Source organism: Hippocampus bargibanti, linkage group LG17 (assembly GCF_051943395.1).
Source record: "Hippocampus bargibanti isolate YZ-2025 linkage group LG17, ASM5194339v1, whole genome shotgun sequence".
NCBI classification, from domain to species: Eukaryota; Metazoa; Chordata; class Actinopteri; order Syngnathiformes; family Syngnathidae; genus Hippocampus; species Hippocampus bargibanti.
The window spans coordinates 2,291,350-2,317,500 of NC_142750.1; the positions used below are offsets into that span (position 1 = coordinate 2,291,350).

General features: G+C 42.9%; 1 protein-coding gene across 3 annotated transcripts in view; it reads left to right on the top strand.

The window, feature by feature from the left end:
- Positions 1 to 26,151, top strand: part of tnrc6a (trinucleotide repeat containing adaptor 6A) — a 27,246-nt gene continuing 1,095 nt past the window's right edge. The window contains exons 1-24 of one of the 3 annotated variants that reach the window (XM_089019012.1): positions 1 to 226; positions 2,034 to 2,083; positions 7,609 to 7,891; positions 8,365 to 8,412; positions 9,491 to 11,440; positions 11,920 to 12,082; positions 12,188 to 12,654; positions 13,070 to 13,201; positions 13,976 to 14,137; positions 17,177 to 17,365; positions 18,453 to 18,616; positions 18,731 to 18,808; positions 19,601 to 19,759; positions 19,995 to 20,111; positions 20,928 to 21,047; positions 21,351 to 21,434; positions 21,519 to 21,693; positions 22,571 to 22,711; positions 22,776 to 22,946; positions 23,131 to 23,274; positions 23,388 to 23,495; positions 24,409 to 24,639; positions 25,401 to 25,471; positions 25,569 to 25,708. In XM_089019012.1, coding sequence (XP_088875138.1) covers positions 8,367 to 8,412; positions 9,491 to 11,440; positions 11,920 to 12,082; positions 12,188 to 12,654; positions 13,070 to 13,201; positions 13,976 to 14,137; positions 17,177 to 17,365; positions 18,453 to 18,616; positions 18,731 to 18,808; positions 19,601 to 19,759; positions 19,995 to 20,111; positions 20,928 to 21,047; positions 21,351 to 21,434; positions 21,519 to 21,693; positions 22,571 to 22,711; positions 22,776 to 22,946; positions 23,131 to 23,274; positions 23,388 to 23,495; positions 24,409 to 24,639; positions 25,401 to 25,471; positions 25,569 to 25,708 — 5,012 coding nt within the window. In that variant the 5' untranslated portion in view covers positions 1 to 226; positions 2,034 to 2,083; positions 7,609 to 7,891; positions 8,365 to 8,366. The remainder of the gene's footprint in view (positions 227 to 2,033; positions 2,084 to 7,608; positions 7,892 to 8,364; positions 8,413 to 9,490; positions 11,441 to 11,919; positions 12,083 to 12,187; positions 12,655 to 13,069; positions 13,202 to 13,975; positions 14,138 to 17,176; positions 17,366 to 18,452; positions 18,617 to 18,730; positions 18,809 to 19,600; positions 19,760 to 19,994; positions 20,112 to 20,927; positions 21,048 to 21,350; positions 21,435 to 21,518; positions 21,694 to 22,570; positions 22,712 to 22,775; positions 22,947 to 23,130; positions 23,275 to 23,387; positions 23,496 to 24,408; positions 24,640 to 25,400; positions 25,472 to 25,568; positions 25,709 to 26,151) is intronic. The other 2 variants (XM_089019013.1, XM_089019014.1) reach the window with 2 other exon arrangements.

Below are 26,151 nucleotides of genomic sequence, written 5' to 3' on the forward strand. Positions count from 1 at the left end.
TCGCCCTCCTCCCTTCCTCCTTCCCTCAGCGGCGAAAGCGAAGCCGATCTGGTGCTAACTGCTACATTGCTAAAGGTTAGCTAGCAGCAGCGAGTTAAGAAGAAAATGGCGATCATGCAGGACGAACGCCTCCCCTCGTAGATGCTGCAAACGCATTCAAGGAATTCTTTTAAGCCTTACAATCGGCTCTCCTTTTCCACTCTATTGCACTTTATTCTTCAATGAGGTAAGCTTTTTTTTTCACACCATGGTTCTCTTTTTTTGGACGGCCCTCGATGCTCCGCTGTTGTAACCTTAGCCGGCGTCATCGACTGGGGGAGATAAGTTCTGTCGTCGCTGTTGTTTTAGTTGGCCGACTAGCGCTCAGTCGCTAAGTTAAGACGAACCGGTTGTTTTTCAGTAGTTTGCAGATAAAATAGCACATGCATTTTCGAACGTGCAATTGTAAAACTGTCGGCCATGTATCATTTCCATTTATATGCAATATAGCTAGCATTGACTGCCTGCTTTCAGTCATTGGTAACCTCGGTTTCTATAAAGCGTTTTTTTTTTTCATTTCATTCCATTGGTACTGCACTATTTTTCTTTCTCTTTTAAAATTGTGTTTCAAAATGCGATTGGAAGACTTGATTTTACACCGGACCGTGTTGGTTTTTGGTGACTTATATTCTAACACCCTCTGTCGGTAAAAGGGGCGCCCATCAGCTGGTTCATACCCAGTAAACACGACACGACATCGCTTTGCTTTTTTTGTTGCGATTCTGTGCTTGATATTTTATAAACCGGGGCAGATGAGGTTACTGCACAATGAGTAATTTTTTTATTTGTGGAGACTTGCAACGGGGCTTTTTGTTAGTCGCGCAGGAAAAATACCAGCGGAGGCTAAAGGAGCCATGTTGGTTCAAGCCGTGAGTGGGCCCAAACAACTGAGGAGATAATGGCCGATCACGACCCGAGCTGTAACTCTGACCTAAAGGCTCTCTCGTGCTCTGCCTTTCTCTGTCTGCACAAAACAGACACACACGCACACGCACATGCATGCAAAACACACTTCGTTGAACCCGCGAGACGGTGGGCTACCTCCCTGTTTGTGCAGAGCAACTTGTTTTCCAACATATTTGCCATTGTTCACACATTGTAATTGATAATAATTGCGGCCAGCGTTTGTTTGCTACCCTTTGTTGTTCCATCACTCCAAAGTCAACACTAATTGCAAGCTAATAAAAAAAAAATCCTGTCGGTTGTGAAGAGATTTGTGGTTTTAACATTTTTTGGAATGTTAAAGGACAACCGACGCCTCCGGGCAAGTTGTGTCCATAATTTGTAATATCACTTCAAATAACTTCTACTGAGCGTATTTTACAAAGATTCCACAGCATATAGCTATATTTTATGTTTTAAGAGTCACGCTGAATATTCAGTAAGTCTTGTTTTCGAGTTGATGACGATGCCTGACGTGACGTCACGTATGGAACGCCCCCTGACCGAGAAAGCGACACACAATGTATTGTGGGTACTTTGTTTGGTCTGAAAACTTTGTGTTGATGGCGAAATTAGAAGGAAAAAACAGAAATCACGCGACGGTGAATCGTTGTGTGTTGCACCAAGACTACTATTTGATACTAGTGGACACAAATTCCCAGTAGACAAATCAGCCCAATTCTAACGGAGCTTGGGCGCCATCTTGTGCATTTTCTGGGACGCTACATTGGAGTCCAGACGCCTCAAAATGAGAGGGAAGAACTTCTTTAATAGATTGCAAACATTTATGCTTTCCTCTTCAGAACTATTTGAATCATATTCAGAACTGGATGAGTAACAATTAAGCATTTTCTCCGAATCTGAAGCCATTATTTTGATTCTCCAGCAAGGCAAGACATCCTGGCGTCACATCACGAACAAGACTAAAAATATCAGCCTGTGTTTTTTGGGTATTTTAGATGCTATGAAAGTTTTTCTGATGTTAGTTAGGAAACAAAAAAAATAGTGTTGGTTGTCCTTTAACCGTGTCTGTGTTTCTTTTTATTTTATAGATTCGGAATTGGAAGCTTTTGCCACCAAAGAAACTGAAGCATCTGAAGAGGTGTGTACGTCCCTAAAGCACCTCATACACGCACACGATCAATGTGCTCGGGGGGCCTTCTGTGCTGGCCCAAACTAGATTTGAAGCGCTTGACCACATTTAGTTTACGAGGGCCCCACCGTTTAGATTTTTGGCAAGGTCGTAAATCAAAGTCATGCACAGTCATACCCAATAATTACGTAGCGATGTCGAGTCTTCGTTTTTAGCCTTTACGCGGCTGGAAATAACGATGGAAAGGTCTTGTTCGCTATTAAAAAAACATGGGCGGAATACGGAATCGGGACTCGATTGTTATGCTGTTATCATTTTGAGAATTCCTCATAAAAATTAAAAAAATAACCTTCTTACTTTTTGCAACTTTAACTTTAAATGGTTACGAGAAAGATGTCTTCTTGTCCATAATAATAATAATAATAATAATAATAATAATAATACATTTCATTTCTAAGCGCCTTTCAAAACTCTCAAGTTCACTTTACAGTCACAGGATCAGTTTTTCAGTGGATGAGCAGCGGCAGCTACGTGCGCCAGCATTCACTCAACCCGGAATAACTCAAATAGATAGAAAGTTAGCTAGCTAGCTAGTTAGATAGCAAATATATAGGTAGCCAGCTAGTTAGTTGGATCGCGAATAGATAGCAAATAGATAGCTAGCTAGGTCGCAGTTAGCTAGTTAGATAGAAAATAGATAGCAAATAGGTAGCCAGCTAGCTAGTTAGATGTCGAATAGATAGCAAATAGCTAGCGAGGTAGCCAGCTAGCTAGTTAGATAGTGAATAGATAGATAATAGATAGCTAGCAAGGTAGCCAGCTAGCTAGTTAGATAGCGAATAGATAGATAGCTAGGAATCCAGCTAGCTAGTTATAATAATAATACATTTCCTTTCTAAGCGCCTTTCAAAACTCAAGGTCACAGTTATATAGCGAATAGACAGCAAATAGCTAGGTAGCCAGCCAGCTAGGTAGTTAGAAAGCGAATATATAGCAAATAGATAGCTAGCTAGGTAGCCAGCTAGCGAGTTAGATAGCGAAGAGATAGCAAATAGATAGCTAGCTAGGTAGCCAGCTAGCTAGTTATAATAATAATAATAGATTTCATTTCTAAGCACCTTTCAAAACGCTCAAGGTCACAGTTATGTAGAGAATAGATAGCAAATAGATAGCTAGCTAGCTAGTTCTAACAATAATAATACATTTAATTTCTAAGCGCCTTTCAAAAGTCTCAAGGTCACAGTTATATAGCGAATAGAAAGCAAATAGATAGCTAGCTAGGTAGCCAGCTCGCTAGTTAAATAGCGAATAGATAGCAAATAGCTAGCTAGGTAGCCAGCTCGCTAGTTAAATAGCGAATAGATAGCAAATAGCTAGCGAGGTAGCCAGCTAGCTAGTTAGATAGCAAATAGATCGCTAGCTAGGTAGCCAGCTAGCTAGTTAGATAGCGCATAACTATCTAACTACAAACGTATTTGTAGCGATTTGCGTGTGCTAACGTGGAGTGTGTGTGTGTGCGGCCAGTCAATGGGTCGCTGACGCTTATGCAAGCGCACGCAGTTCCGTTTGAATTCAATTGGAGGGTCTGGTTTGCTCTCGGCCGCATTGTGCTGAGTAAGCTTTGCTGTTTTAAAATGGCTCAATGAGATGTTTTTTTTGTGCTCCCACAGATGCTTGTGTTGAGCTTATTGTCTCTGGACACTTTTGTCCACACGCAGCCACACAAAGAAGCTTGAACAAAAAAAAAAAAAAAAAAAGCCAGCGATCCTGGTGACCTGCATGTGCAATTTCCCGAAGTTGTTTTTATTTTGAGTGGCAACCTACTCGTCACTTGTTTGGTGTTAAAATGGGTCATTGCAAGTCAAACACAATGGGGGAAGTTAGTCAACGACTGGTTTTGCGCGCATTTAAAAACAAAGAAAAACAAGAAAAAAAGACAGATTTGAAAATTTTCATTCTGTTTTTATGCCATTGGCAATACATGCGCAGATTTAAATGTATTTTTATTTCACCTTGCCGCAATAGGTATTAGCTATCTATTCGCTAGCTAATAGCTATCTATTCGCTAGCTTTAGCTATCAGCAGGCCACCATCAATTGTTACATACTGTATTTCTACTAAGTTTACCCAATTAGCTATCTGGCTAGTTATCAAGCTAGCTACACTAGATAGCAATCTATTGGCACCTTATTTGCTATCTATTAGCTATCAGCTATCTTGTTGGCTCAGTCGCTAGCTCGCTAGCTACCTATTAGCTATATAGCTAGCAATCTATTGACGAGCTAGATAGCTTTCTATCTATTTGAGTTCCTTCCGGGTTGAGTGAACGCTGGCGCGTGTGGCTGCCGCTGCTCGCCTACAGGAAAACTTATCTTGTGACTGAAAAGTGATCTTGAGAGTTTTGAAAGGCGCTTAGAAATCAAATGTATTATTGTTATTTTTATTATTATTATTTGCTATCTATTAGCTGCCTATTAGCTATCTATTAGCTAACTGGCTGGCTAGCTAGCTATCTGGTTAGCTATCTATTAGTTATATAACTAGCTTTATAGCTAGCTAGCTATTGGCTATCTATTAGCTCGTTAGCTTTCTTTGTATTTGATAATCGTCATAATAACCATAATAATAACCTGATTACTACCTTGCTGGCTATCTAGCTGGCTACCCAGCTGGCTATCTAGCTAGCTACCTAGCTGGCTATCTATTTGCTATATATTATCTATCTGCCCCGCTTGCTAGCTATCTAGTTGGCTAGCTATTAGTTATGCTGCTACCTAGCGAGCTCTCTATTATTAGCTAGCTAACTTTCTATGTATTTGAGTTACTTTTGGGTTGAGTGAACACTGGCGCGTGTGGCTGTCACTGCTCACCCATAGAAAAACTTATCCTGTGACTGAAAAGTGACCTTGAGAGTTTTGAAAGGCGCTTAGAAATGAAATGTATTCTTATTATTATAATACAATGGAGAATTTCCCAATTTACAATACAAAATAAGGCGCGCTAACTCTTTTCGTACCCCGAAACGGCAAAATTCGCGCAACCTGAAATGGCCCCGCTGGGCGCCGATGGCGACTGGTGGGAAAGCCATTGTGTCAAGCATACAAAGCTCTCTCTGTGGGGCTGCTTGCATAGAAAAAGGTAAGGGAGCCTTTTAATTGAGTGATTTTTTTTTTCTGAAAAAGGGGGGCTTCCACCAGCGTTAAGCCCCCCTGGTGAGAATATACTCATGCAAATCCATGCAAATTCTCTGGTGTGTTGCATGCAAATTAGCCACGCGACCATCCCCCGGCTTTTGTTCTTCTGACAGGGCGGAGAAGGAGAAAAAAAAACAACCGTATGTGTTTCGAGGCGGTCTTTGATGTTTTTTGATCGTGTTTGGGTGCGCGTCTCGAAGATGAACGCTATAAATAGAATCAATACACCCCCACCCTTTTTTTTTTTTTTTTGCTTAGCTACACCGCATGACTCGGTGCTAATCGCCAAAACATACGCCTGCAATGTTTTAGGATGCGTCTCGTAGCATCGGATGTATGTCATAAACCAAGAATAGTTGAGATTTACGCGCGCTGAAATTAAAAAGCTTTTGTCAGCAAGCGTTTTCCGCCACAAACTGTCACTACTTTCCCCCGAAATGATGACCGGAACCTTTTCCTAGTTGCTTGATTGTTGCTGCCGTGTCTGTCTGCGGATTGCTTCAGTCACAAGTAGCGATGATTCAAAATGGCGGCCAGCTTAGTCACCAAGGCGTTTTTCTCGTCTTTGTTGTCAGAGAATTTTATGGAAATCATATTTGGGCGCCATCTTTCCCAGTGTAAGAAGATTTAAGGACAACCGACACCATTTTTTTCTTTCCTAACTGATATCAGAAAAACGTTTTTTTAGCATCTAAAATACCCAAAACATGCAGGCTGATATTTTTAGTCAAATGCAAAACGGCAATAAAAATGACAAAGTGTCCCAAAACTGCCACAAAATGAGCTCGGAACTGGGCAGATTCAGAAAGTTCCGCCCCCTTGTTCGTGATGTCGCGCCAGGATACTCTTTCACAAACTGCCTTGCTCCAGAATCATGTTACTCATCCAGTTATGAATACAATTCAAATAGTTCTGAAGAGGAAAGCATAAATGTTTGCAATCGATTAAAGAAGTCCTTCCGTATCAAACTGATACGACCAAACGGTCGTATGTCGAAATCCATTCAAAAAGTTTGAATAGAGACTCGGCGGCTGACTCGCAAACTCCCCCCTCTGGTGCCATCGCGCGGTCGATTGCTGTGCGAGAGTGAGATGTTGGCTGGCCAAAATTGTCGTACGCCTTCCCGGCCTGCTAGCGCGTTGCGGTGCCAGGCGTATAATAAATTGTTTTAAAAAAACAGGGTGTGTAGGTCGTAAGTCGAGCCGGTCATAAGTCAGATATTACCTGTATTGTCCAGTGAAGCAAGTGTTCGCTTTTCGAAGTCAATGTTTATAAATAGACGCGTGTACTGCCAAGCAGTAGGCAGGAGGAGCTGAACCACTTTCTAATCTCTTTTAAAAAAGGTCAGTCGAGTTGAGCCCACACACACACACACACACACACACACACACACACACACACACACACACACACACACACACACACACACACACACACACACACACACACACACACACATATAGCTGTCACATACACTTGCCCACTCTGACTGAAGGGTACCCTTGTTCATACTTGTTGGTTCATATTCTCCTATTTTGTTTATTTTAAATGTATTTACTGTATTTTCCGGTGTATAAGGAGCACCTAAATGCCTTGATTTTCTTCAAAAGATGACTCTGCGCCTTATAGACAGGCGCGCCTTGCATGTGAAGTCATATTGAACCACAACAAGTCTCGCCACGACTGTCAGCAACCACCGACTCCCATTTCCACCCTGTAGAAGAAGTTGTGCGTAACCCCAGACTCGACGGAGCACCTTATAATAATAATGTAATAGTATTCAATAGAAAACGTTCTTTAAAAACAACAGATTGACATGGTATACTATTCTGTCGTATAAACCTCGCGTCGGCCATTTTGAATGCTGTTTGACTTACGACCGTTTTGTCGGAACGGAACCCGGTCGTAACTCGGATGTTACCTATACAGTAAAGTCTCGTTATATCGATATTCAAGGGAGTCCGAAAAGATATCGATATAACCGGGACTATCGATATATCCGACCCTGTTTGCATGTAATAGAAATAGTATCGATATAACCGGGACTATTGATATATTTGATATCGATATAACGAGACTTTACTGTATATGGAAAAACTTTGAAAATGCACCATTCATTGGAGGTGCGCCTTATATTCGGGTACACCTTATACACCGGAAATTTGCGAAAATCCGTGGCAAGCTTTTGGACCATTTAAAAGTTTAAGGCGCCATGTTTGGCTAAATACGTACATTGGAAGCATTACAATGAGTCAGTGATGATTTTAAGATTTACACATTAAAAGTTCTGAGTGATGATGACAACTTATAGACATGAAACCCAATTGTGTGTCTCCTCAGGACAGGACCAAGTCCTGAATCCAAAAAGCCTCCCCTTTCCCAAATCTCCACAAACGCACATCGGGTGTTCGAGTCTCCAGCTATGCCAAGACGGCCTGATCAAGCAGTTGCCCGCTCTGAACAACCCGGCCACTTCGTCCCGGACCCTTGAGGCCGTCCCCGTTCAAAAAGTGCTCCACTACCCACTTTGCCAACCTGGGAACCAGAGAAAAACTATTCTCCAGTCAACCCGGGGAGGCCCTCCATCCCATCCAGGAGTTGCAGCCACGTGCTGCCCTCACAGGTGAGCTTCACAAAAATGTCGTCTTATGGACAAGGAGTTTAGTTCCAATATGAGGCTAAATAATACAAATCCCCAAAAATCTCGACATGCCAGTTTGTTTTTTAACTCATTTGCTGCCATTCCCAAATTTGTTTTATGGGGACCTGGGAACGGATTATTCTTATTTTAATGGTTTCCTATGGGAAATTAATATTTGGGATACACACTTTTCACCTTACACACGCTGTCTGGGAACCAATTAAGTTCGTAAGCCAAGGTATCACTGTAATTATTTGAGTTTGAATCCGCAACTGGTATTGTCGGTTCTGCATTAAGCTAACGCTTCCCATCTTCTCTTCTCCATTTGAGTTCTTTTGTTGACTTGTTCTGTTCTGTCACTCTTCTTTGCATGCCCCATCTTTTTTTTCCTTCCTCCTTGAGCAAAGATCTAACCGTTTGACAGCCTTTCCTCTGTCTCCCTCTTCTCTTTCCAGGCATGGCTCCCATTCGGGATTCCGTCAGCCATTCCCCTAATCAAACAGGTGACCACGCACGCGTTCCCTTTCTTCTTCATTCCGTTTTCTACCTTTGATCGCATCCACACGTCCGCAGGTCACTTTACAGTTACAGAATACGTTTTTCTGTGGGTGAGCAACGGCAGCCACACACGCCAGCGTTCACTCAATCCGGAAGTAACTCAAATTGATCAAGTTAGCTAGCTAGCTAACAAATAACTAATAGATAGATAGATAGAAAAAAAAACAAACAAAAAAAACTGGACACTTGTAAATATGGGTTGTTGCAATATATCTAAATGCATTTCTTGATTCTGCACTATGTACAGTCTTGTTTATAGAACGGTTTTTGCACATCTACATTTGCACAGTATACAGTTGACATTTTTATTTTGTTATGCTTAGAATATCTTGTTTTCTATCCTTTCACTCCCACCCCAACCCCATCCCTCCTCAATTGCTGCTGTGGACTGCAAATTTCCCCATTGCGGGACGAATAAAGGTATTCTGATTCTATTCTGATTCTGATAGCTAGTTAGACAGCTAATAGATCGCAAACAGATAGCTAGCTAGGTAGCCAGCAACTGTGACCTGTTTTTTTTCACGAGACGACACGCAATTATGTATGTATTGTATTGTATTGTATTGTATTGTATTGTATTTTGGACAACCACCCTCATTTCAAGCTTCAGACCCATATAATTTAGGATGTAACTTTTTTTTTATTATAAAAGAGGAGAGTCTAATTTTTCCTCACGCTGCATTGACTGTTTATGTCGTCCTAAAACTCAATATTCAAGTGAGCATGACCATAACCCAGGCACTGGAGTGAACACATTTATTTTTTTGCACGTCTGGCAGTGAATGAGTTAATTATAGCAAATGGAAGCTTTTCATAGACGGTGGACTCTGACTTGGCGGTGTTCATTTACGAACGGGTAGCTCGTTGGAGGAAATGTAACTGTATCTTTTATTATTTTTGCTACATCGGAGGCCATTTCCAACCACACCCGCTCTACTCCTTGTTGACAATAGGCTGAAGCAACGAGATCGCGATTCCATCGTCAAAACGCATAACTCGTGTTTGGTGTTTGCTTCCCTCCAGGTCTGGAGCACACCGGTTTGGACTCGCAATATGAGCCCTCTCCCTGGTCGTCTGGCTCTCCCTGCAGCGGCGACGGCAACAGCAACTGGGGGAAGGTCCTAGTGGACGCAAGCACAGATAAAGCCAACGACCCCTCCTCAACCAGTTCTTCCACCTGGGCCCCTTCGTCATCGTCTTTCTCTTGTTCCTCCTCCTCTTCCTCCTCCGGGTGCGGGTCGGGATCAGACCCAGAGTTGGCGACAGAATGCATGGATGCCGACTCGAGTCCGTCTACCGCCTCCGAGAGTAATTTTGCCGTGACAACCGGGATGATGTCAGCAAACGGCGACGCTTCTTCGACATTCGCTCCTTCCTCCGACGCGATGGTTGGCGTGTCGATGAACGGAGACACCAATGGCAACAGTCGGCAGGTTAATGGCGGAGGAAGCGGAACGATTTGCGCTGGGAAAAATGGAAATAGCAACTTGACCGGACACCCTCACTTCTCCGGCATTGGCGGCAATAACGCGGGTAACCACAACAAGCTTGTTAACAGCGGCGCCGTTTGGGGGACTCCGTCAGGCAACGCCATGATACCTCCCGGCGAAAACACCGCTCTTGGAGGATTGACCCCTAATAACAACCGCGGTGCCTGGCCCCCGAATTCCACCCCAAACCCAATGTCCCAGAACCAACGGCAGCTCCAGCCTCAAGGGATGACTTCCAAATTGGGTGGGGCGCCCCAACAGGGCCCTTTGATGGGATGGAGTAACATGGCAGCTCCCGACAGAAGCGGTGTGATGGAAGACATGGAGGTGAACAATGGTACATCAAGCAGCAATGTGTTAGGAAACGGTGGTCTGCAACCCCCCAACACTGAACCCAACGGACCAAATAACACTATGACAATGAATACTACTACTTCCACTATTACTACTACTACTAACACAACAATGACCTCTATTCCGCCCAACCCTAGCACCTCACCTCAGCTGAGCGGCTCCATTGGAGGAGCAGGCAGTGGTGGTCCGCTAGCCAACGGAAACCCTACAGCAACCCTACAGCACCCCCATGGAGCGACGAGGGTGCCCGGAACCTTTAGTGCGCCTTGGGATTCGTCCGCCTACTCTGGAGATAAGGGTCCCCCGAAATCTGACACTGTGAACCCACCGACCCAAGCCTTCATGCAGGCTGGGAATACCCAAATGTCCTCTACTGCTGCTGTCAAGAGTCATAATAACCACCAGAACACCGGAGGGACCCGCTGGGATCAGGGGCCTGTTAGTAACCCGAATGCGAGTCAGGGAACTAACCCCTGGGGGGTCAGTACAAATCAAATCCAGGACCCTTCAGGACAAACGTCGGGGACTGTGAACCAAACTGCAACGAGCTCTTCTTTCGGGATACCTCGACCTTGGGGAAGCAACGCATCTTCCTCATCTTCGTCCTCCTCTTCTTCCACATCTAACAAGCCGTTCAATGGAGATTGGGGAACATCCCATGGGAACAACCATTCGACTGCTGAAAGTCATAAAGGAAGTGCTGCTAACAATGGCTGGAAGAGCCTGGAGGACGATGCCATGGGCATAGGGGGTGGAGGGACCGGTAGCGCCAGTCTAACTGGTGTCTCGGGAGGCTGGGGCCGCTCTGGAGGAAGCGAGGGAAGTGCAGAGAGCTCCGGAGGCCAGTCCAGCTCCGACCAAGAGACTGCCCTGTCCAAAAATGGCAATCGAAGAAAAATCAACAACCCGTCGCCGTTCGGATCATTTCAGAGTCGAAGCGACGTGGACCCCAGGGTTCTATCCCATTCGGGATGGGGACAAACGCCCGTACGGCAGAATACCGCCTGGGATGTGACTTCCACCAACAAGCAGCAACAGGCTCTCAGAGGAGATGAAAGAAAGCAACGCTCTGGCTGGGGAACAGCTTCGCCTACTCAGATGGCTCCGCCCCACGCCTCTGGAGGTCCAGGTATGCGTGAAAGGCAGCAACTAAAGATTGACGCATATTACTGTATTTTCCGGTGTATAAGGTTCACCTAAAAACCTTGATTTTCTTCAAAAGATGACCCTTATACGTCGGTCGGTGCGCCTTATCTGTGAAATCATATTGAGCCACAACAGGTCTAGCAACTACTCTCAGCAGCCATCTGTTATATATATATATATATATGTAAAAAAAAGTTTGGAAATACACCATTCATTGAAGGTGTCCCTTATAGTTCGGTGCGCTTTACATATGGAAATGTTTCAAAAATACACCATTCATATGAATACATTGGAAATACGGTACATACATTCATTGAAGTAAAGTCTCTTATAGATTCGGTGCGCTTTCCCGGTTATATGGAACTATTTTGCAAAAAAAATACACCATTCATTGGGGGTGAGCCTTATACATTGGAAAATACGGTACATACAAAGTCGTTATTTCTGTTTTTACATCATCAGGTTGGGGTGACGGCCCAAGTTGCGGAGGCCCAGATGGAGGAAGCTCAAGTTGGGGTGAGCCAAGATCAAACTCTGGGTGGGATAACAAAGGCCCAACGAGCGCTACTGCCTGGGATAACGGATCCGGATACAAAGGGGTCAACAGCATCATAAAAGATGACCGGTGAGTGACAATCAACATCTTGACTGACACTATCAAGCGAATACTGATTTTACCTGTTGTACACCGTCCAATAAGAATCCCAACACCTTCTTTCGTCCTTTACAGATCCAATATGTGGACAAGCGTGCCCAAACAGCAGCAGGGTTGGTCTTCCAGCAGCGGTAATGACGATGAAGGCTGGGGTACCGCCGCAGACGGTTCCAGAGGGGTGACAAACAACCACTGGGGAGATCCCCATAAAGGCGGCGGGTCAGCGGGATGGGATAGTGACAGCGACCGATCGGGGTCTGGATGTTGGAGTGAGCCAGGGCGAACCAATACCAGCGGCAGTAACACCTGGGGTGGAAGCGGAGGGTCCAACACGCCAGACCAAAGCGCCCAAAACCAAGGCTCCAACTGGGGCGACTCCAAACCAAGTCTTCAGAATAAGAACCAGGGATGGGGGGAGCCGGTAAAGAACAATCAGGGTTCCCAAAACTGGGGTGACTCCAACTCTAAAAGCTCCTATACTTCCAACGAGTGGGGAAAAGGTCCAGACTCCAACGTGTCAAAGGCCAACAACAAGCCGACGGGTAAAGGAATATGTTCATGATTAGTTACTCAGATGGTTGATGACGTCTGATGGTTCAATGCCTTGCTCTAAGGCAGTGGTTCTTAATCTTGTTGGAGGCACCAAACTCCACCAGTTTCATATGCTCATTCACCGAACCCTTCGTCCAATGACTGTGCCTACTAACTGCAGTCTAGACTAAGGGGTGGACCTCTATGGCGGAGGATCCACCGAACCCCTATGGTTCGATCGAACCCAGGTTAAGAAGCACTGCTCTAAGGTTACCTTAGTAATGCTCACGTAGTGAGCTGGTATATCTCGAGGAACATTTGCGGTTTTCACATTTTGATACTGCACACCCGCGCGCCGTCCGTTTTTGAACATTTGATCATGTTGTGACTCATTTGAGTGACGGTTTGGCTTTATTCTATCACCAGGCTGGTTGGGAGGTCCCATGCCCGCAATGGGTCAAAAGAACGAAGCTTCGACTGGGTGGCAGGAGCCTTCTCCAGAATCCGTTCGTCGACGGATGGAGATTGACGACGGAACGGCAGCTTGGGGAGATCCTGGTACGGGCATGCGGAATTCAAAAGTTTAACTCATTCGCTGCCATTCTTGAGTTTTTTCGGGATTTGAAAAGTGTGCCTGGAGCGCCATTCTCAAATTTGTTCTGGTTTTGGTTTTTCTTGCGGGGGTGCCGATAAAGCGCTGGTCAGACCTCTGGTAAAAAAAAATTCCCTTCAATGGGGGGAGGGCGGCATTTGCTTTTTGCCCATGTTAGCTCTTTGCTACTTCTAAAGCCCTATATAAATCAATATATTGTACTTTGTACAGCTGCCCCCATTTCAAGCTCAGATAACTCCAGACCCATACAACTTAGGAATTAATTCATTTTTTTCTGATAAAAGAAGAGAGTAAGGTTTCTTACGCGGAATTGAATGTTTATGTATTCCTAAAAGTCAATATTCTGCGGGTCCTGAAATTTGAGTGAAAATGACAAATATTGTATTTTGTTCAGCCAGCATCATCTCAAGCTCAGATAACTCTAGACCCATACAATTTAGGAATTAACTCTTTTTTTCTGATGAAGAGAGTCTAAGGTTATGTTGCTTTGAAATTTTATCTAGTCCTAAATGATTTAGGAATTAACTCTTTTTTTTTCCTGCAATTTGAGTAAAAATGACAAAAACCCTGGCACTGATGTGGACACATTTTTTCACATCGTCTGGCAGTGAATGAGTTAATTTGAAGCAATCGTGCTGTTGAGTGTCATTATTAGCTTAAAAAAACTATCGGAAGACTCACTTTAGGCTCTCATTTTGATCTCCATTTCCCCACTATAGTGAAATACCACAGCGGGGCTGTCAACATGTGGAACCGAACCGGTCAGTCAGACCAGGACAGTATGAGCCCGTCTTCTCAACAACAGTCGCAACCGTCGCATAGCTCGACGCATCATCCTCAGCCCATGCAGACTCACGGACAAGACAAAGGTGCAAGTTCAGGTAATTTTTATGAAGAAAGAATATCTGAAATTTGATCATCCTGACAGTTTTGGGTCATAATTTCTATCCTTTTGAAGAATATACAGTGATACCCCGGTTTATGAACGCTTTAGCTAACGAACTTTTCGCCTTACAAACATTAAATTCGCGAGAATATAATCTTGGCATACAAACTAGTTTTCGGGAAACACACGGAGCGCCACAATGGCTGGCGGACTAGTTTTCGGCGGAAGAACACCAAACCACATGGCCAAACAGCGTCACCATGGCTGCTGGACTACTTTTCCACAGCCCCTTTCTTTGATAGCACTCAGTGCAGACATGGTTTGTTATCGAGTGGAGTACTTTTGCTTTTTTTTGGGACCGAAAAAGACCCCATCACAGGCTAGTGTTCAGCCGAAGAGGACACAAAAGAAAATTACGGTCGAGACACACGAACGAGGTATGCGTTTGTGTGACTTAGCATCCCAGTACCAGTATGCTAAGTCGACCATTGCTAGGTGTGGTTACGGGTGTTTCTGTGTTGTCTAAGCAATGGTCTCAGGCAATAGAAGCGGTTGAAATCAGAGGTTGATTTGGATTAACGAAAAGCAGCTAGCAGGGGACATTGTGAGTGAGGGTATTATCGCAGAGAAAGCACGGCAACTACACTCGGTTGTCATCAAGAGGTAACTACATCGACTATCACAAAGGTAAATAAAATGACTTTATTATACAGTACAGTTTTTTTCTTTAATTACAATACGATAGCACATTTATTATACATAAAATAAGGTATATTTTGTGTAGTTTTAAGGCTTAGAAAAGTAGAAAATTGTTTTATGGGCACCTGGAAACGGATTATTCTCATTTTTAATGGTTTCCTATGGGAAATTAATGTTTGGAAGACACACTTTTCACCTTATACACATTTTCTGGGACCGAATTAAGTTCCTAAACTGAAGTATCACTGTATAACTGGACGTGTGTAAAGCGCGCGGGTGATTTTTTTTTTTTTTTTTTAACGTGCCTTCCAAAAAATATTTCTTGTTGTTAAATTGTGTTGTGATAAAGATACATTTTGCATCAGGATGCACATTTTATAATATTTTATTCAGTGGCAATTTTGCTGTGACATTCATCTCAAAGACAATATTTGGGTTCATTTAGTCATGTTACATTTTTAAAATGTGTTCACATGGACATTTTCCTCCCAGTTTCATTTTATATTCATTAATTTTTGACAGAAAAGGGCAAAAATGCATTTGTGAGATTAAAAAAACAATTGTGGCTCACAATCGATGCTACCGTTCAAACTTGGGTGCAGTTTTACTACATCATTCTTTTCAACTAAACCATTGAACTCAATTCTACAATTCCAATCGGTGTTCGCTCTTAGATGCTTTGTGCTCACAAATACAAGTATAGACAACACTGAAATACAGAAGTGGAGAGGGGGTGAAAACTAGCTGTAAAAAAATGAAGCTAATATGGACATGTTAGCACAAGTCTCGTCTGTTAGCCTGTAGTGAAAGACAGGCTTGTCTCCATTTTAGTAATTCATTTGTATATTTCTTGTTAAATTAGGATTTACACACAAAACACTAGATTCTCAAGAAGTCATGAGTTGGTGGGGAGGCCTGGACGCAGCAAATATATCCACGACCGTTGCCTTCGCGGCACATTATTTTTGTGTGCGGCTGAGTCATCCCTGAAGAATGCTAAGAGCATCATTCAATGCTCCAAACCCGCAACCCCCATCCCTCTTAAGCCTCTCTTAACGGATTTTCTCTTAGTTGCTTGCCAATTGCGCCTGCGATAGAAACCCAAGCTTTTGTTGGGATTGAGAGACATGCAGTTGACGAGGTTAGCTTATTTGCAAATAGCAACGATCTGCGTGTAAGAGTTGGCGAAAGTAAAGGGGTGCGGCTGGCAGAGTGGGCCCTCGAAAAATTTGCGACCACTTGAAATGCGGCAGTCTGCCATTTTTTTAATATGTTCAAAGCAGACATTATGTAGAGATTGCCGAGTGCTGTGGATGACATTTGATGACACTCAAGTTAGCAGGTGTGATCTTTTGAAGAGGCAAGACAAAGGCACTGGAAATACTATTGGACCCTCCGCACCCTGCCCACTACCTTTTATATCTAATTTAATCGCAGTTTGATGAAAATTATCTCGCATTATATGACTCAAGTGCCCGAAGTTTCCCATCCCAGACTATGACTGTAAAGTGTCCTTGAGAGTTTTGAAAGGCGCTTATAAATGAAATGGATTACAGTAAAGTCTCGTTATATCGATATCGGATATATCGATAGTCCCGGTTATATCGATACTATTTCTATGCACGCACGGAGAAAATTACATGCAAACAGGGTCGGATATATCGATAGTCCCGGTTATATCGATATTTTTTCGGACTCCCTTGAATATCGATATAACGAGACTTTACTGTATTATTATTATTATTGCTGTATCTATTAGCTAGCTAGCTAGCTAGCTTTCTATTTAGTTGAGTTACTTCCAGGTTGAGTGAACGCTGGCACGTGTGGCTGCCGCTGCTCACCCGCAGAAAAAATATCCTGTGACTGTAAAGTGTGCTTGAGAGTTTTGAAAGGCACCTATAAATGAAACATATTATTATTATTGTATGGAGCAGTTCTACATGAACTGAATGAGAGGATCAAAGCGTCCTTTTCACCAGTGGATCACAGACATCATGGTGAAAATGTGCACTCCTGCTACAAGCTAAATGTTGAAAGCAAACTTGAAGCCGTAGCATCCATTGACGAAAAGAGATTGTCTCACATCTCCTGTCCCACGTAAATCCGCTTCAATTCCAAGCCGCGGGCGGAACTATATCAGCAGTGTGTCAGCAGGAATATAATATAATATTCCGGTGCTTGTTTGTGCAGTCTCAATGATGTCAAAGACACTTTCTGATTATTTCTATTATTATTATTACGGCCCACCTGTAATGCCCATATTCGTTTTAAAACCATTTTCATTTCATCCATTCAATGTAAAAATGAAATGTATTCTTATTATCATTATTATTAGGTTGGGGTGAGCCTTATCCCCAGCAGAAAGAATCCTCCACGTGGGGTGAAGCCGCCTCTGCTCCGCCGGTGACGGTGGACAACGGAACGTCTGCCTGGGGGAAGCCAGCGGACACTCGCTCCAGCTGGAACGAACACACCCGCGATAATAGAGAGCCTGCATCTGGTTGGGGAGGTCGTCATAAATCAGGTCAGTGTAAACGGCAAGCAAGCAAATTGTTTCTTTATCTTCATCCAAAGCGGTTACATTTAATAAGGCTGCCATTGCTGAATTTATTCGGTGTTTTGGTTTTTCATGTTTGGGTGCGGATAAAGCGCTGGTCAGACCTCTGGCAATGTTTTTTCCTCTCCACGAGGGGGCAGCAGCATTTGCCTTTTGTCCATGTTAGCGCTTTGTTACAGCTTGAGCTGTTAAAGCGCCATATAAATCAATATGTATTGTATTGTATTGTATTTTGTACAGCTGCCCCCATTTCAAGCTCAGATAACTCCAGACCCATATAACTTACGAATTAACATTTTTTTTCTGATAAAAGAAGTGAGTCCAAGGTTTTTTTAACGCTGTTTTGAATGTTTATGTTGTCCTTAAATTCAATCTTATGTGGGTCTTGGAATTTGAGTGAAAATAATAATAATAATAATAATAATAATAATGTAAATTTCTCCACTGTGAGACTAATAAAGGCATATCCAATCCAATCCAATAATCATATTAATAATGCATTTTATTTATAAGCACCTTTGAAAACTCAAGGTCACTTTACAGTGCCACAGGGTCACTTTAAGTTTTTCTGTGGGTAAGCAATGGCAGCCACATGCGCCAGCGTTCACTCAATGGTAGTAACTCAAGTGGATAGAAAGCGAGCTAGATAGTTAGCCAGCCAGCTAGACCACTAATAGATCCAGCAACTCATGTATTGTGTTTTTCTATTTCTTTCTTTCCTTTCCTCTTTCTTGCATAACTTCGGGTATAATGAACGCTAGCGCGAATGGCTGCCACTGCTCACCCGCATACAAAAAAACGAAAAACAAAAAAAAATTCTTATACCGTGACTGTAAAGTGTCCTTGAGGGTTTTGAAAGGCGCTTAGAAATTAAATGTATTATTATGATTATTAGATAGCTAGCTAGAAAGCCAGCTAGACCACTAACAGATAGTAAAATGACAAAAACCCTGGCACTGGAATGGACACATTTTTTTCACATCATCTGGCAGTGAATTAGTGAAAAATTCCCCAGTTTGAATACTCACGTTTTTTCCCGTTGGCTTCTTGTTAGGTCTCGGTTCCAAACCGATGGACACCTGGCGCGGCGACGACTCGATGGGCAACAGTTGGGACCAGGAAGAAGAAGTTGAGATTGGCATGTGGACAAACAACCAACAGGACAGCAGATCACATGATCAAAACACTTGGAACTACAAGCAAAGGGGATCCTGCAAGGTTTGTTTGGGACCCAGACACACCAAGAAAGCAATTCCACGTGTCCACCGTTCCAAGTTGTGACTCATTGAAATGGCCGTAATGAATTCACAAACTGTTATTTGTGTTTGTTAGATGAATAAACCAGTCAACAAACCAGATGAGCCGTGGATGAAAACGTTTGTGAACCAGTTTAACAACATGAACTTTTGTGTAAGTATATGACCCGCGGGTGTTGCCGGTGTGGTTCTTTGTCGTGTCAATGGTTACTTACAAGCAGAAAAACATTCACTTAAAGGACAACCGACACCATTTTTTTTGGTTTCCTAACGTCAGAAAAACGTTTTATAGCATCTAAAATACCCAAAACACGCAGGATGATATTTTTAGTCAAATGCAAAACACCAATAAAAATGACTTAGAATGACTTAAAAATAACTCAAATAGATCGAAAGCTAGCTAGCTAATAGATATCTAATAGATAGCTAGATAGCTAACAGACAGCAAGTAGATAGCCAATAGATAACTAGTTAGATAGCCAGCCAGATAGCAAATAGATAGCAGGTAGATAGCTAGCTAGCTAGCTAGATAGCTAATAGATTTTAGGAGCAAAATTTGGGGAAGAGGGGGTGAGTCGGGGGACACGGAGGGGGGGGGGGGGGGGCGTGATTGGTCTCTGACCTGTTTGAAGCACTATATAAACCAATATCAATGTTTTGCGTTGTATTTTGGACAGCTGCCCTCATTTCAAGCTAAAATAACTCCAGCCCCATATTAATTAGGAATTATTTTTTTTTCTGATGAAAAAAGAGAGTCTACGGTTTCTGATGCTGCATTGAATGTTAATGTAGTCCTAAAAGTCAATAAATATTCTGTGGGTCCTGGAATTCAAGTGACAATGACAAAAACCCTGGCACCGGAGTGGACACATTTTTGCACATCGTCTAGCCTGGCAGTGAATGAGTTAATCACCTTTTTTTGGGGGGGGATTCTCTTTTTTGATAGCGAGACTCTCCTGACGATGCCTTGAAAACCGTAGCGGGCATGGTGCAAGACAAGCGTATGGACGCCATGGACTTTAGTGGAGTCATGGGGAAGAATCCTGGATCTCAACATCAGCTCTCCAAAGACTCCCCGATGGATCGCAGCTCTTATTTTGACAAGGTAATCCTGGAAAACTTCCGCCGCCGTTAAAACAGTCTGAAATTCCCTCCCTGGGACAAAAACAATTCAAATAGACCTGACATCCATTTTCTTGAATGGACGCTGCGCCCCACAGTGGCCATTTTAATGCATTGCAGTGCATGCAATGTTCGGTTATTCGTTAGTTATCAAAATGTCAGGGAAAAATGCTGGTTTGATGATGTCGATTTACGGTTGTCTTTGTCTCTTTCCCTAGAATGTAAACCCAATGATGGGTGGCAGCGGTTTAGCGCAGGGCCGCGGTGGTCTGCAATCTCAACTCCCTCATCCCAACTTCCGTAACCAAGTGCCTCCCCCCATCATGCCCTCTCAGGTAGCCCACCCCCCTAAATCTGATTAGTGACGATTTGTGGCATACGAACTATTTTTCAGGATACACACGGAGCGCCAAAATGAACGAGCCCGTTCTCCTAACAAGAAAATGGCAGTCGACTGTTTTTGTCCTCTATTCCCTGCCCCCAGTCTTCGGTTAAAGCCACGTGATTGGTCAAGAACGCAGCAGTGAGGGGAGGCGGTTTAAACATTAAAAGACAGACAGACGACAGAAAAAGAGAGTGACAAAATGGATAGAAAACAGTGAAATTTGGATTTGTTTCAACTTTGATAGTTCTAAGGCAGAGTGTAGACTGCAAGGTTAAAATATCCCACCAATCAGGCTCTATAAATAACCCGCACAAGCCATTTGTACACTTGATGCAAAAAGTGATAAACCCAGCTTAACAGAACACAATTGATGAGGAACAAGGTAAGATTATCACAGAGAAAGCACCTACAAGGGATCATTCCTCAAGATGGTGAAAGAAGGCTACGTTCCTCATCAAGTATTTATTATTTCTTTTATTTATTATACTTTATTATACAGTACAGTTTATTCCTTTAATTATGATACCAGAGCACATTTATTATACGTAAAATAAGATATATTGTGTGTTGTTTTAATGCTTATTTAGTAGAAAATTATGTTTATGGGGACATGGGAACGGATTATTCTCATTTTAATGGTTTCCTATGGGAAATTGATTTTTTGGGATACACACTTTTCGCCTTACACACTCTGTCTGGGAACCAATTAAGTTCGTAAGCCAAGGTATCACTGTATATGAACATCAGATAAACATTTTTTTTTCAGGTCCCTCCACCCCTGTTAAAATATCCAGGTGGTAATGGCGCCCTGAATCCACTCTTAGGCCCTCAGCAGGTGGCTGTGCTAAACCAGCTCTCCCAACTTAACCAGCTGACCCAGCTCCAGGTAAAGTGCCACAAAAAAAAACACGATTTAATATACAGTAAAGTCTCGTTATATCGATATTCAAGGGAGTCCGAAAAAATATCGATATAACCGGGACTATCGATATATCCGACCCTGTTTGCATGTAATTTTCTCTGTGCGTGCATAGAAATAGTATCGATATAACCGGGACTATCGATATATCCGATATCGATATAACGAGACTTTACTGTATTTATTAGCTTAATGCTATCCTGCAAGCTATCAAACAGGCTTACTTTATGAGCTACAAGTTGATTTTGTTTCTCGATTTCCCGTTTGCAGCGTCTTATCGTACTCCAGCAGCAGCAACAGCAACAGAAGGCTCAGAGCCAGCGAGTGATGCCTGTGGGACGACCGCCCGAGCCGGTTAGTCGACGCATTGACGTCGACGCGAGGGTCTACGTTTCCCATTTTGTAACATCGCACCCCCCGCCCCCTTGCTGTCTTTAGACTCGTCCGATTGGTTCGTCTCCATCCATGATGCAACCGCCGCGTCATCTGGACGCTTCTTTGCTCAAGCAGTCGCCAGCCCTCAAACCATACCTGGAGAACTACTTGCCCAACAATAGCCCCGACGTGCAGAAGGACGCTTCCGCTCTTGGATCCTTCAGCAACTTCCCTTTAAGTATGTCAAACACAAAATTATTGTTTTTAAAATAAAATGTCAAGTAGATGTGGGACGTGTATTTCATCGCTAGGCCTTCAGTAGTGCTAGGTCTGAATCAATCAGCTGCAAGTGTGGTGCGATATTACTACACGTCCATTAGAGGGTGATGTTAGCCAGGAAGTAACTTGTCACTTCAAGAAACTTCGGAAATACTGTCATTAAACTTGGATTCAATGAACATGTGATTCATGATAACCTCATAAAATTGCGATATTATTTGCTATTTTTGCTAGCTTTGGAGCTGCCCAACCTTGTCCGTGTATTCTTGAAAAGTCCGTCTTATATTTGCTTATGCAGCTCGCTACAGATACACTGTGCTAGCTCTGGCCAGTATGCTCTTATCACCTAGCGGCGAGTGATACTATGATTGGCTATTGACTAGCCAATCATAGTTTGCGAAAACTCGGACGTGTCCAGTGCCTTATACTAGGCCTTGAGTTGCCAACTCGAAAAATCTGATTGGTTAAAGCAACAGCTCCATTGACATTAATTGTTGTGCTCCAGGGCCTTCAGAACTGATTGTGAAGGCGTCCAGGTCGATTTCTGACCGTGATAACAAATAATGGCTGAAATGTGATTGGTTCGATGCTTAATAAGAAAAAAAAATAATAATACATTTCATTTATAAGCGCCTGACAAAACTCTCAAGGACACTTTACAGTCACAGGATATTTTTCCTGCGGGTGAGCAGCGGCAGCCATAAGCCCCAGCGTTCACTCAACCCAGAAGTAACTCAAATAGATAGAAAGATAGCATTGCTAATAGATACTGTAATAATAATAATAATACATTTCATTTAGAAGCGCCTTTCATTTGTAACTTTTCTTTCCGTCAGGCTTGAACTCTAACCTGAATGTATCCCTGGACATGGGCGTCGGTACGAATCCCGGCGGAGCTTTAGGCTATAAAGAACCGGCCCAGTCCAGACTGAAGAAACTGTGGGTTGCTGACCCTCTGGAGCAGAACAACAAATCTGGTATGCTTGATTTTTTTTTTTTTTTTTTGGGTGAAAAAGCGTTTTCAACATCGGTTCCCTGCAGGTGCTATTTCGTCAGGACTGCGTCTGGAGGACTCTCCCTTTTATGACTTCCTGTCCCCTGGCCCATCGCCCCTGAGTCCTCCTGGCCAATCAATGGGCTCGGTGGGTGACGGCTGGCCGTCCCGTGCCAATTCCCCCCCGCCCCACGGAAACACGGTCACCTGGCCCCCAGGTACGCCAGCATGCCTGTTGGGTTTTTGACAAAATAACAATAATAATAATAATAATAATAATGATGAATAAGCCTCCAGAAATTATTATAATATTATTATTGTTGTTTTGTTTTTTTTTTTTTTTTTTTTTTTTTTTTTTTTTTTTTAACTCTGAACGCAGCTAACGTCTTTATCTGTGTGTAGAGTTCCGACCCGGCGAACCTTGGAAAGGTTACCCCCCCAACATTGACCCCGAAACTGACCCTTATGCGACTCCCGGTAGTGTCATTAATAACCTCTCCATCAACACCGTCCGTGACACAGACCACCTCAGGGACAGGAGCAACGGTACGTCAGGTTTGTGGCGAACGAAAACAAATTTGGAGTGAGCGACGGAGGATAAAACTCATTTATTTGGATGTTTTTTGTTTTTTTATTTTTTTTATTTTTTTTTTGCGCAGGGCCATCCTCATCACTGAACACCACGATGCCTTCTAACAGTGCCTGGTCATCCATTCGTGCCTCCAGCCACAGCGGTTCCCTTACCAGTACAGCACAAAGCACTTCAGGTTAGCATTTTTTTAGGAATTAATCCATTAATTGATCTGTTGATTACTTACACGAATTCACTGCCAGACGATGTGCAAAAAAATGTGTCCACTACAGTGCCAGGGTTTTTGTCATTTTCACTTAAATTGTAGGACCTAAAGAATATTGAGTTGTAGGACTACATAAACATTAAATTTTACGTAAAAAAAAAAAAACCTTAGACTCTCTTCTTTCATAAGAAAAAAAAGTTAATTCCTAAATTATATAGCTCTGGAGTTTATCCGAGCTTGAAATGGGGGCAGTTATAAAAAATACAATACATACAAATTGATTTATATAGCACAGGTGTAGTTATACAGTAATAAAAATCGATAATACGAAATGATAAAAATGACACTAAACGTTATCATTTTTTATTATTTATAACATTTATAAATGAACTGTAAACAGTTTGGTATATAATAGTATTCAATAGAAAAAAAACAACACATTGACACATCGTATACCATCCTGTCGTGTAAATCTCACGTCGGCCATGTTGAATTGATTTCGATTTACGACCGTTTGACTTACGACCGTTTTGTCAGAACGGGAACCCGGTCGTAACTCGGATTGTTACCTATTTTGTACTGTTTTGATTTTATTTTAATTTTTTTAAATGAATTTATCTGTGTTCATATGATCACGTACAGTGTAAATGGGTTAATTACATATTTAAATACGTGATTAATTAATCTGATGAATAAATAAATAGGTCAGTAGATAGGGAGATAAATACATTTTTAAAAATCTGTTTTGGGTTGTTCTAGACTCATTCTTCAGTGGAGCATAATGGAAAAAAAATAAATTGTGGGTGCGGCTCAGATGGTCCTCCACCCCATTCGTTCTTTGCCCGTGAGGTCAAATAATTTTTGTGTTCCCGTGTCCTTGCAGCCAGACCCAGCGAGTCAAAATGGTCTCCCGGCGTTGGTTCCGTATCAAACTCCTCTCTTGCCCACGAGCTGTGGAAGGTCCCCCTTCCTCCCAAGTCGTTGTCCGTGGCGGCCCCCTCCAGACCTCCACCTGGCCTCACCAGTCAAAAACCCACTTCGGCCTCCTCCGCTTGGGACGGATCGGCTTTGAGGCTGGGTGGGTGGGGCTCCGCTGACTCCCCGTTTGCACCTGGTGAGACATACATAGGACTCGTGTCAACTTTATTGATAGTTCAAAGGCAGAGTGTAGACTGCAAGGTTAAAATCCCCATAATCAGGCTCAAGCTCTGTACACTATGCAATAAGATATCAACCGCACACAGCCATCTGATGAGGACCTAGGTAAAATTATCGCAAAAAGCGCCTATCAGGGATCCTTCGCTACTTTCAGAACTTTCATCACTTGATGCTGGAAATGTAAAATTATCGCAGAGACTAAGCGCCCAACCAATCCAATCCAATTCCTCAAGATGGTAAAAGAAGAAGGCTACGTTCCTCATCAAGTGTTTAATGCTGATGAAACCGGCCACTCCATTCCATCAAGCCATCAACGACCATCACAAAGGGAAATAAATTGACTTTATTATATAGTACAGTTTATTTCTTTAATTGTAATACCAGAGCACATTCATTATACATAAAATAAGGTATATTTTGTGTCGTTTTATGGCTTAGAAAATTAGAAAGGAGAAACCTATGTTTAATGGGGATCTTGTATGTTTTATGGGGACCTGGGAACGGATTATTCTCAATTTAATGGTTTCCTATGGTAAATTAAATTTTGGGATACACACTTTTTGCCTTACACACTCTTTCTGGGAACCAATTAAGTTCGTAAGCCAAGGTATCACTGCACATAGAAGTATGCTAATTGCAAATTATCGTAACGTTGCTATTGGCTATCACTTTTTGTCCGCCGTGTGGCTAAAATTGTACGTAACGTTTGGCCGTCAGGTTCTGGTTGGGCTGACGGCAGCAGCTCGGGGAGAACCCAATGGCTGGTTCTGAAAAACCTCACGCCTCAGGTTTGCACGCGATAAAAATCTCGCCGTACAGCGTCCGCTCGCTCTGTTTCGTGAACTGTTGATCCAATGACCCCTCCCCCCCAACATTCACCCGCAGATTGACGGCTCGACGTTGAGGACTTTGTGTATGCAGCACGGCCCTCTGATCACATTCCACCTCAACCTGCCGCACGGTAACGCCGTGGTGTGCTACAGTTCCAAGGATGAGGCTGCCAAAGCGCAGAAGAGCCTGCACATGTAAGACCCCCCCCCCCCCCCCCCCCACAGCGACATTTTGCATTTTGACCCCCTTTTTTTACACATAAAGGGGGCCAACATCCTACTTAACGCCTACCAATAAGCTGTCATTTCAACCCGAAAAATGCAAGTAGGTTTGGAAAGTCTTTTTCAAAAACGGGCCTGTAGGTCTGGATCTAAAATGTCATTTTAAAAAGCTCAACTTTCCTAAAACCACACGAACAAAGATTATGGCGTATTAAATTACGTGTTTAATTAAAAGTGAAAAGAATTCATGTTTAGGGTTCCTGTTCCATCATAAATTATGACAGCCAAGCTAGCTATTCAGCTACCTAGCTATCTATTCGCTATCTGTTAGTTATCTATTAGCTAGCTATATATATACAGTATGTGCGAGCTAGCTTGCTATCCATTTGAGTTACTTCCGAGTAGAGTGAACGCTG